General features: G+C 43.0%; 1 protein-coding gene across 1 annotated transcript; it reads right to left on the bottom strand.

The window, feature by feature from the left end:
- Window positions 1-2,169: 2,169 nt before the first annotated feature.
- On the bottom strand, window positions 2,170-7,973 carry LOC311147145 (uncharacterized protein). Its single transcript, XM_084183775.1, has 4 exons — window positions 7,611-7,973; window positions 3,974-4,095; window positions 3,698-3,812; window positions 2,170-3,500 (listed from the first exon to the last, which is right to left on the bottom strand). Exons 1-4 carry the CDS (start codon window positions 7,822-7,824, stop codon window positions 2,440-2,442), a joined length of 1,512 nt encoding a protein of 503 aa, XP_084039901.1. The 5' UTR covers window positions 7,825-7,973; the 3' UTR covers window positions 2,170-2,439.
- Window positions 7,974-12,517: the final 4,544 nt, after the last annotated feature.

Below are 12,517 nucleotides of genomic sequence, written 5' to 3'. Positions count from 1 at the left end.
TAAAGTGTATTTAAAGTTTTTGATTTAGTCCTATTCTTTAGCTTAGATTTTTGGTTGAGATGGAGACTTGAATCCAACATATCAATTATTAATTTGTAGACAACCTGGAATTAAAGCCAGACTAAGTGTGGCAACTATGTGTGTGTTCAATCTGTGTTTGAAATTCACTGCTCGACTGTATGTGTGGGGTACAGAGATGAGGTAGTCATAAAGAAATCATGTTAAACATTATTATTGCACACAGAGTGAGTCAATGCAACTCATTAAGCACATTTTTACTCCTGAACTTATTTTGGCTTGCCCTAACAAAGGGATTGAATAGTTATTGACTGAAGACATTTCAGCTTTTCATTTTAAATTAATTTATATTCCACTTTGACATTATGGGGTATTGTGTGTAGGCTAGTGACAAAAAAAAACTATATTTAATCAATTTTACATTCAGGCTGTAACAACAAAATGTAAAAAAAAGTAAAGGGTTGTGAATACTTTCTGAAGGCACTGTACATGTAACATGTATGCTGTTGAACTGAAACATTTTACTGCCTTCCAAAGTAACTTAAAAATATAACTCATTAAATAAAGTTGAGTTATTAACCTGACTTGATACGAGACTGTCCCTTGTGACAAGAAATGATGTCCCAGATAGACAAACACTAACTAGACAACACATACTAAATGGCTCCTATATACACTGCTCAAAAAAATTAAGGGAACACAAAAATAACACATCCTAGATCTGAATGAATGAAATAATCTTATAAAATACTTTTTTCTTTACATAGTTGAATGTGCTGACAACAAAATCACACAAAAAGTATCAATGGAAATCAAATGTATCAACCCATGGAGGTCTGGATTTGGAGTCACCCTCAAAATTAAAGTGGAAAACCACACTACAGGCTGATCCAACTTTGATGTAATGTCCTTAAAACAAGTCAAAATGAGGCTCAGTAGTGTGTGTGGCCTCCACGTGCCTGTATGACCTCCCTACAATGCCTGGGCATGCTCCTGATGATGTGGCGGATGGTCTCCTGAGGGATCTCCTCCCAGACCTGGACTAAAGCATCTGCCAACTCCTGGACAGTCTGTGGTGCAACGTGGCGTTGGTGGATGGAGCGAGACATGATGTCCCAGATGTGCTCAATTGGATTCAGGTCTGGGGAACGGGCGGGCCAGTCCATAGCATCAATGCCTTCCTCTTGCAGGAACTGCTGACACACTCCAGCCACATGAGGTCTAGCATTGTCTTGCATTAGGAGGAACCCAGGGCCAACCGCACCAGCATATGGTCTCACAAGGGGTCTGAGGATCTCATCTCGGTACCTAATGGCAGTCAGGCTACCTCTGGCGAGCACATGGAGGGCTGTGCGGCCACCCCACACCATGACTGACCCATCGCCAAACCGGTCATGCTGGAGGATGTTGCAGGCAGCAGAACGTTCTCCACGGCATCTCCAGACTCTGTCACGTGCTCAGTGTGAACCTGCTTTCATCTGTGAAGAGCACAGGGCGCCAGTGGCGAATTTGCCAATCTTGGTGTTCTCTGGCAAATGCCAAACGTCCTGCACGGTGTTGGGCTGTAAGCACAACCCCCACCTGTGGACGTCGGGCCCTCATACCACCCTCATGGAGTCTGTTTCTGACCGTTTGAGCAGACACATGCACATTTGTGGAAAGGCGCAAAGGCGGAGGTAGCAGTCCTGCTGCTGGGTTGTTGCCCTCCTACGGCCTCCTCCATGTCTCCTGATGTACTGGCCTGTCTCCTGGTAGCGCCTCCATGCTCTGGACACTACGCTGACAGACACAGCAAACCTTCTTGCCACAGCTCGCATTGATGTGCTATCCTGGATGAGCTGCACTACCTGAGCCACTTGTGTGGGTTGTAGACTCCGTCTCATGCTACCACTAGAGTGAAAGCACCGCCAGCATTCAAAAGTGACCAAAATATCAGCCAGTAAGCATATGAACTGAGAAGTGGTCTGTGGTCACCACCTGCAAAACCAGTCCTTTATTGGGGGTGTCTTGCTAATTGCCTATAATTTCCACCTGTTGTCTATTCCATTTGCACAACAGCATGTGAAATGTATTGTCAATCAGTGTTGCTTCCTAAGTGGACAGTTTGATTTCACAGAAGTGTGATTGACTTGGAGTTACATTGTGTTGTTTAAGTGTTCCCTTAATTTTTTTGAGCAGTGTATCTTCTTTATCTAAGGGCGCTGATTGACAATTTCTTTAAATACATTTGATTAAATAACATGTTTATGATTGATGTTAACAGTTGTAAATACATAGGTTGTTCAAATGAAACTGCGGAGCCGTCAACAGTCAAACCATTTCACAAATCAATTACGAGGAAAAGCTTGTCAAAATTTCTCAAAATACCTTCTGTACCACATTAGCACATAGAAAGTGTTAGACAAACTATGCAATTATGTTTTAGTTGTTCCATCTCGTCTGAGACAATATTAAACTTGTGTTTGGATCCCCAGGGTATGTGGGTACCACATATTGAGACACCGGACTCTCTCCTATGTGAGTTCGCTGATGTGACTTCATACTGGAGCGCTGGGTGAAGCATTTCCCACACTGTGTGCACTTGTAGGGCTTCTCCCCGCTGTGGACCACAGCATGTCTGATCAGGTTGTACTGCTTGGGGAAACTCCTGCCACACTGTTCGCAGGTGTACGGTTTTTCTCCGGTGGTGCCGCCCGACCTCCACTGAGTCCTCATTCTCTTCACCATGTTAAAACTACTGCGACTCAGGCTGTATCCAGAGAAGGTGGAGGTGGTGGCCATGTTTGACCCTGTCATGCACTCACTCAATCTCACTGTTGCTTCTGAAGGCCTGTGCTGATGCTGCCTTGACTGTAGAGATAAATTATTTCCCTCATTATTTGAGTTCAGTCTCTCGCTGCTCTGTCCCTCTGGCATCTGTTGTCTAGTTTCATCAGCCAATGTCCTGACATGTCTTTTCATGTGTGCTGCTGCATTGAACATGTTAGCATGTGGTTTCCCTATAGAAGAGTCAAGCGATGGCCCTACATCATCTGTCATAGTAGGAACGGATGGCAGCTCACTATGAGATGGGAAAATTGAGATATTCTGAGAGTACTCCTCTATGGCATGAAAGGAGAAATCTGGGTGTCCATCAGGGTCAGTGTCTCTGCCTGGATCCACAGAGGTCCACAGCTGCCCATCAGTTTCATCCATGACAAACTGGTCAGGTCCTGCCAGGGCTGTGGTCTGATCCAGCTCCTCCTTTTTCTCATCCTTCACCATCACAAGCTCTAGTGAGTCCTCGTCCTCGGCTGGCCGGTGCTGCTCTGTGCTGAACACCTCTGTAGACGTGAGCCGGGGTGTGCCTGGTTCCTCTGGACCATCAGAATTGGGGCAATGTTCCACTGAGTCTTCAGGAGATATGTTGGGTTGTGTGATGAAGTCCTCATCACAGTGCCGTTGCTCAAAGGATGGTGGTTGCCCAGGCTTGGAACCAGACTCTGAGGATAAACATTACAAAAGAACCTTAACAGTTGCAAAACATGTGTGCTTTAGAATTGACTGCGTGTGTACATGCGCTCCATATGCCAGCCCAGAACATAAAACACCCAACACCAATGTAGCAACTTGGAACGTGCATACCACCACACCCACAGTCTTTCACAGACAGAGCAGTATCCCTTATGATCGCACTCACCCTCTCCAGTGATCCTGAGCTCTTCCTGAGGGTCCGTTTTCCACACGTCCTCTGATGTCTCCTCATCTTTGATCAGTATGGGTTCAGTCTCCGTTCTCTGCTCCACATCTGTAGGCTGTAACAGGGGACTGAGGTTATTATTACTCTGGACACACCATATCTAACCCTTTTCATACTCATGAATCACACAAAAGCGGTAAATTCTCCTGATATTCCAATAACAGAATTGATCCAAGAGGTCAGGTCTCTGTAATTGTAAAAGGTGATGTATCACACCTGGGGTTGAGAGTCCTCTTCAACAGCCATATCTCTGTTTCTCAACTGTGAGCTACTCCTCTGCTTGTTCAAAACAATCTTGACTGGATATGAAGATCTCTCTGATGCCATGGGGTAAAGAACTGGAAAATAATTGTATTCAGTCAAATATTATGGGTTTTCACACATTTGGGTTTTGCTTATACAATCAATTTATTATTAATAATTGCCAGAAGATTCCGACCCTACCGTTACGCTTGTTGACACCGAGCTGCACTGGGGTCGGACAGCATGACTGTGTAGATCAAGACACTGCGGTGCCTGTACGAGATATGGCTCGGAAAACGTACCTCAATCCAGGAATGAGAATGTTTTATTTATTTATTTTTATTTAACCTTTATTTAACCAGGTAAGTCTGGTTTAGGGCTGACCCCATTTATTCAACTGGTCGATCGTTTGGTCGATAGGCTGTTGTTCGACCGAGACTTCTTTAGTCGAGCAGTAGCAACAAAAAAGAACATGGTTTACATGACACCAGAGCATATGAGCGGAGTGGAGCGGTGAGAATCTCAGCTCCTCGCTCACGGAGCTGTTCACCCCTCCGCTCCCCCCGCTCAAAGCCACATCAGGCCAGTCCGCTCATTATCGCTCAGCGCTCAACGCAGTTTGCATCGCGCTCCACTCAAATCGCCCCCCGCTCACTCCAAAAAAGGAACAAAATCTGCATGTATTTCACTTTTAGCTTAATCCACAGCCTTACTTTATCTCCCCGAATTTGTTGCATACAGACTCATCTCGGATTATCCATTCTGTCTTGAAACGGGGATCTAACACTGACGCTAAAATGAGATGTTAATCAGTATAGTATATTCCATAGCGAATTGACACGTTGTTTGCCAATGTTTCTGCAAAAGCAGCGATGCCCATTGGAAGTGCAGCGTGAGTGTAATCGGTGAGCAGGGATTTGATTTCTGTGACAGCAGGCAGGATCATCCCCAGGTTCCCCAGCTCCTTCTGCATTTTGTCTGTGAGGTCTGCTAGTGGTGTCAGCACAATGACAAGGTGCGTCAGCTGCCGTACTTGATTCAGGGTGATGTTAGCAACATTAGACTTGAGTTTGTTTTACCATAACGGGTCTTTTTGGAACAACCGGATGAACGACTGAATCATCCGCAGCTGGCTGCTCCATCGAATGGCGCAGGCATTTGTGGGGCGGACACCTAATTGGTCGGTTTCCTCTGTGCTCTTGCGTACACTTTTCACCAGGTGCCCGACTTTCACTAACAGCCTATTAATGTTGTCGTGCTTGTTAACAGCGTTTTTGATCGCCAGCTGAAGCATGTGAATGGGGCATCTCAGATGTAAATTTGACAAAGTAAAGTACTAATTTATCATAGTTTCTTGGGGGGGTGTAGCCCGGTTGAGCTACGCTGGCGAAGTGTTGCATCCCTTCGCGTTCTCCTTTACTCAGCGGTTCATAGTCCATGAAAATCATTTTTAAAAATGCTACATCCAGCTCTCTTTTTCTCTCCCTTGTTATGGTTGGGCCTTTACGTGCAGTGAATAAAGTTTTGAATTCCTCAACCCTTTTCTCTTGTTGCTGCTGCTGCTCCTCTCGCTCTATAAAATACAAATTCATGGACGACACAAATTAAATTAAACAGATGGATTCTGGGTCAGGCTTGAGCATGCTTCAGACTCGTGGTGTGAGCGAGCGAAATTGGAGCGGGACATAGGGCGACGCTCCGTCCTTTTAAAAATGCCGCTCTGCGCTCTGTCAAAATCCGTCCGCTCACGCTCCACGCTCGCTCCCGCTCCACTCCGCTCATATGCTCTGCAAGACACCGGTCTGATTTGTGCCTGTCTGAGTGGACTAATCCATTGTGGAGACCGTGGGGATGGCACAGTCCATCACCCTAAGGCGTGCTACTGAAATTGCATATGGTTATATTAAATAAGAACAATGGTGCAACACTAATCAAAATAATATAATTTTATAACAAATGCGCTTTCTCCCATGTTGGATAGAGGTCACTGTCCGCGGTTCTGAATCATCAGTGCGCTGTTAAAATTTGCTTCATAAGTAGCGTGTGACCGATCCTAGGGTGGCAACACATACATTCTAAGAGATTTCAATGGGTTGTTTTATACTGTTCAATTCAGCTTCAACCAAAAATAATGTTATTAATGTTCATATATTTCTGAATTTCCTGCACTCATTTGAGATCATTTCCACACTGCCACATAGGGCTGCATGATATGGGCAAACAATCTAGGCCTTATTTTTAACCAAATGTTGCAATTGCAATTTGACTTGTGATTTAGAGCAAAACACTTGCGTGAACTGTTGGAATCATGGAAATAGAATGATTATTCAAATTCTATAGTTAGAATATCATAATGGACACTTTGAATAGTGTTTGACAACGAATGAAAATGCCAGGGAGGAGTTATTGTGACAGGGTAGGAACCGAAGTGCTGAAAAGTGTTTCCTACGGGACCCTATAATCTTTGGCTACATTGAATGTTTTCTCTTAGCTACTTCATGTAGCTAACATATTCTTGCTTTGCGTATTCCTCTTTGATTTAGAAGATACTGTTCCACAAAAAAACATGCAAATGTATAGTACCAGTCAAAGGTTTGGACACACCTACTCATTCCAGCGTTTTGCTTTATTTGTACTATTTTCTACATTGTAGAATAATAGTGAAGACATCAAAACTATGAAATAACACATATGGCATCATCTAGTAACCAAAATAAAAGTGTTATACAAATCAAAATATAGATTTTATATTTGAGATTCTTCAAAGTAGCCATCCTTTGCCTTTGACAGCTTTGCACACTCTTGGCATTCTCTCAACCAGCTTCATGAGGTAGTCACCTAGAATGCATTTCAATTAACAGGTGTGCCTTCTTAAAAGTTAATTTGTGGAATTTCTTTCCTACTTAATGCATTTGAGCCAATCAGTTGTGTTGTGAAAAGGTAGGATTGGTATACAGAAGATAGCCCTATTTGGTAAAAGACCAAGTCCATATTATGGCAAGAACAGCTCAAACAAGCAAAGAGAAATGACAGTCCATCATTACTTTAAGACATGAAGGTCAGTCAAGCCGGAAAATGTCAAGAACTTTTAAAGTTTATTCAAGTGCAGTCGCAAAAACCCTCAAGCGCTATGATGAAACTGGCTCTCATGAGGACCGCCACAGGAAAGGAAGACCCAGAGACCCAACACAACTTTTGACTGGTACTGTATATCTACAGAAATAAGACAGATCCTGCTTGTGTTGAGTGCGTTTAATAGCCTACTGATTCCGTGAGCACCAAGCCTCACGCAACCCCAACATGACATAAACAATTTCACAAATTCTGCTGTTTTTAATCTTTGCTAGATGTAAAATTGCGCGACTGAGATATCTTCGGCAAAAACGTCAATATTAATGACAGATTTGTTGAGTTATTTTAGATTAATTCTGACTATTTTGAGGAAGTGTATACTGGCTACGGCGTCTCAAAATGGACAAACAGTACTATTGCCACTTCCTCGTTTTTCAAGCGAAGGTCTTTTAAGGGAGTATGCGAGCACACTCGTTCGGTTCGGCTAGACGCCAGCCGAACTGAAGCATAAATGTATCATGAATAACACAGCTACTACCTTTTTTCCTGACTTGTCCTCGTGTCTTCTTCAGCTCGCTCTCCATCATTTGACACTTCCTTTTCAGTACATCAATATCTCGCTGGCTTTGGGTCATTTCCAAACGTATAACTGCACAGCTATCATCAACACGTTTATTAATTTCTGCTAAAGCTGCTTTAGCTAATACCTCCATAATGGATACCATCTGCGCCTGAAAATTGCAGCTGGCCATCTTGTACAGCCCAAATTACAGATTTGTATTCTCTGTGTGAAGTAAAGTCTACAATTTCCAAGCGAATGCACACTAATAAATCCGTAGATATTGATAAATGACAACAACGTAAGTGGTATATGCGTGCGCGTTCTTTCTTCTTCTTCGATGAGGTTTAACGGCGGTTGGCATCCAATATGTTGCATTACCGCCACCTACTAGACTGGAGTACAACTCCCTTATATTTTACATTTAACATTTTAGTCATTTAGCAGACGCTCTTATTCAGAGAGACTTACAGTTAGTGAGTGCATACATTTTTCATACTTGCCTGAAAAATAAAATAAAAATAAAATAAAGAAATACCCTACCATCTAACACTACACACAAACTCAAAAAAGTATAATAAAATAAAATTAACACCACCCTACTCCACTATTTAAATCTATTTATTCCTACCTCATGCCCTCAACCTGAAAGGATGGGACATCACCACTTAACACACCCTGTAACTCTTCTGATGTCAAGTCTCGCACACCCAAATACCTCTCTGCAGCTGCCACCACAACCTCAATTTTCTTTGACTTACATTCCATCCCTTCAGTACAATTAATAACCATTGCTATATATGCTAAAAATCCAATCGTATCCCTCTACTACTCTCACCACTCAGGAAGGTGACCAAGAACACGATGGTCACTCTGGCAGAGCTCCAGAGTTCCTCTGTGGAGATGGGAGAACCTTCCAGTAGGACAACGACCCTAAGCACACAGCCAAGACAACGCAGTGACTTCGGGACAAGTTTCTGAATGTCCTTGAGTGGCCCAGCCAGAGCCCGGATTTGAACCCGATCAAACATCTCTAGAGAGACCTGAAAATAGCTGTGTAGACGCTCCCCATCCAACCTTACAGCGCTTGAGAGGATCTGCAGAGAAGAATGGGAGAAACTCCCAAAATACAGGTGTGCCAAGCTTGTAGGGTCATACCCAAGAAGATTAGAGGCTTTAATCGCTGCCAATGGTGCTTCAACAAAGTACTGAGTAAAGGGTCTGAATACTTATGTAAATGTGATTTTAAAAAGATATCTATACATTTGCTAACATTTATAAAAACCTGTTTTAGGTTTGTCATAATGGGGTATTGTGTGTAGATTGATGAGGGGGGAGACTATTAATTTTAGAATAAGGCTGAAATGTAACAAAATGTGGAAAAAGTCAAGGGGTCTGAATACTTATCGAATGCACTGTATGCCTATCTCTCAAATCAATATGGATATGAGGGCTTTGTCGGAGTCCTATTTAGAAATTAGGTAGCCTAGGTCTCTAGTGCCGCGTTCAAAACAACTGGGAACTCGGAACTCTGACTTCTGACTTCAGTGCATTCAAGACAACGGACCTCGGAAAAAACGAGCTCTGAAGGAGAAAAATAGGTTTGAACTGTCATCCAATTCCGACCTGAAATCACTGTCATGAATTAACCTAGTTTTTTTTCTCCGAGTTCCCAGTTTAGGATACCACACGTTTACCTGTTTAAACAGAGGCATTCACTGTCGCCATGCACTCCTTAGGCTATGCTATCAATTTCTGTGGCGTGCATGATGTTTTATGGTTAAAAAAACAATGGTCCAGATTAGGGTATAGGCCTATAAAGCGATCTAGGCTATAACAATAATTAGGCCTAACTCCATAATGCTTTCTGCATAGTCGACTAGCCTATCGAAGGTGTTGCTCAGCCTCAACATGGGTTCATGGTAGGCCTATCAAAACATTGACTTTTAAATGTAAAACAAGTTTCATTATCTCACGGAAAATATTGTTGATTTAAATGCTCCAGAATGTAGAATATTAGTGGTATGGCTAGGATATGCCTATAGCAAAATACAAAACATTTAGAAGCGGTATTGGTCTATCCATAGACCAAACAGTTTAACAGGTAAACAAATATTTTATTTTCAGTAGAATCGCATTGAAATCAGGCTATTCATTTCAGTGCAGTTGCCTTCTTATGTATAACCTATAGCCTAAACGGAACCGAAAACTCCCCAACCTATTTTGATCACAGATCATGACAAAGATGAAAATGTATTTAGCCCACTATCGCCTACAGATTTGATGCACACGAAGGCCTATATTTAATCTGGATTTGACAAACAACAGCCTGGCAAAGATCATTTGACTTCTCCCTGCGCCATATGTGTTTCCAATTGGGCTAAATGTAGTCCTATGAATATGGTCTGAATGTTTTCCTATTAATTTGCATAGGTTAACCATTGTGATTAATGATGTTTACTATCTTCTGCTTTTTCTGAATAAACAGGTAGCCTATCATAAATACAAATAGAATTGGTTTAGATATGCTCCGCATGTGCACTGCGAGAAAATGAGTGAAATTGCATTATTTTCGAATTTGCATTGGTTTTCAATAGGCTAAATGACTAGGCCTACTGCTTAGCACCTCACCACGTTTTTTTGAGAGCAGGCCTATTCCTTGTAAAGATTGTGTGTAGGTTATTGAGTAATCTAAAATGTTCCAAATAATGTTCTGGCCTTGACTAGAATACAATATATACATATGAAATGGGTAAAGCAGTATTTAACCATTATTAAAGTGATCAGTGTTCGATGTCTATATACATAGGGCTGAAGCCTCTAAGGTGCAGGTTTGAGTAACCGGGTGGTAGCCGCGGCTAGTGACAGTGACTAAGTTCAGGGCAGGGTACTGGGTGGAGGCCGGCTAGTGATGGCTATTTAACAGTCTGATGGCCTTGAGATAGAAGCTGTTTTTCAGTCTCTCGGTCCCAGCTTTGATGCACCTGTACTGACTTCGCCTTCTGGATGATAGCGGGGTGAACAGGCCGTGGCTCGGGTGGCTTAGGTCAACACTGTTTTTATTCACCCGTTTTACAAACCATAAAACGCACTTCTCCCTACTTCCACTTGCGCCGCAGCTGAAATGAATGAGTAGCCAAGTGTATTGATAAGCCTGCGTTTTTATTATTAGCAGCTCATCGTGTCTATTTTAATATTGAATAATATTTAACTTACTCTGGTCATAGGAACAACATGAATTTGTGCATGAGGCAGATGCGGATGCTGTGCCACTCAAGTTTCGCCATCAGGTGGAATAAGGTGTCCCCTCTCTCTGGTCAGTCTCACCAGAGAAATGTAAAAGGGGAGAGCAGGGACAGTGAGAGGCGGACCCTCTGCTGCTCTCTCCCTCCCTCCGCTCAGACTAATGCGGTGTTCAAAACAACTGGGAACTCGGAAATCTCCGACTTCAGTGCGTTCAGACAACTGGGAACTTGAGGAAAAAAAGAGCTCAGACTGGGAAAAATTGTTTTGAACGGTCATCCAACTCATAATCCAAGTCGGAAACTCAGGGATCTTTAGAGCTCCGACCTGAAGATCACGGACATGAGTTGACCTTGTTTTTTCCCCTGAGTTACCAGTTGTCTTGTAAGCACCATGACCATCCATCCATCAGATGCAGGTAGGCTACTCTCAGTCCAGTAAAATGAAAAAGCAAATTATTATGTTTATTATTTGGGGTTGTAATTCTACCCCTTTTTCTACCCAATTTTCGTGATATCCAATTGGTAGTTACGATCTTGTCTCATCGCTGCAACTCCCCAACGGGCTCAGGAGAGGCGAAGGTCGAGTCATGCGTCCTCCGAAACATGACCCACCAAGCCACGCTGCTTCTTAACACCTGCTCGCTTAACACCAGCAGCACCAATGTGTCGGAGGAAACACCGCTCAACTGACTACCGAGGTCAGCTTGCAGGCGCCCTGCCTGCCACATGGAGTTGTAAGCACGCGATGAGCCAAGGAAAGCCCCCCGGCCAAACCCTCCCCTAACCCGGACGATGCTGGGCCAATTGTGCGCCTCCCTATGGGCCTGGTTACGGCCAGCTGTGACACTGCCGAATCCCAGGCAGTAGTGATGCCTCAACACTGCGATGTAGTGTCTTAGACTGCTGCGCCATTTTGCTAATTATTTAAATTGATGCTCAGCAAGTGCTACACCAAATGACCTATATATTTTTTTAATCAAAGCTCGAGTTTTGAAATAGCCTATATGGTCTGAGAATAACAATATTGGCCAGCCAAGCATATAGCCAATATGCTGTGATAATGTATTAGACCTACTGCACAAACCTCAATCCTACAGAACATTTATTAAATCATGTTTAAAAAATAATAATCTGAGTGGTAGGTCTCAGCTTGCTTTTTGACTGAGAAAGTGATTGTGACTCAGAAAAGGTTGGTGACCACTGGGTTAGATGATGATACACAAAAAAATGCTGGGTTGTTTTTATGACACCATTGCTGGGTTGCAGGTTTTTTTGGTCATTTTTGGTTGTGGCAGGATAATTGACCAAATGTTGGGTTATTGAGATATACCCAGCCAGTGTGGTGAATTCTGACAACCCAGCATTGGGTCAATAATCCCGCCATACACCACACCGCGTGGGAGCGAATGCAGCGATAGCGTTCAGACCATTGGTCAGCTTTTTCAACAGACAGAGGGACAAGGCATCGTTGCTGACTGAAACCCGTAAGTAACTAACGTTACTAGCTAACGTTAATTTACAAATTATACATATTTTCATTCAGGTTATAGGCAACGTTTTATACAATACATTTACAACTTTTAGCAAAGAACTGGAACGAAACAGCTATTTTCCTGTGATGTGGTGCGGTAACGTTAGCTA

This window comes from Coregonus lavaretus (genome assembly GCF_964263955.1).
Source record: "Coregonus lavaretus genome assembly, chromosome: 19".
NCBI lineage: Eukaryota > Metazoa > Chordata > Actinopteri > Salmoniformes > Salmonidae > Coregonus > Coregonus lavaretus.
This window is presented reverse-complemented; position numbering and strand designations above follow the sequence as displayed.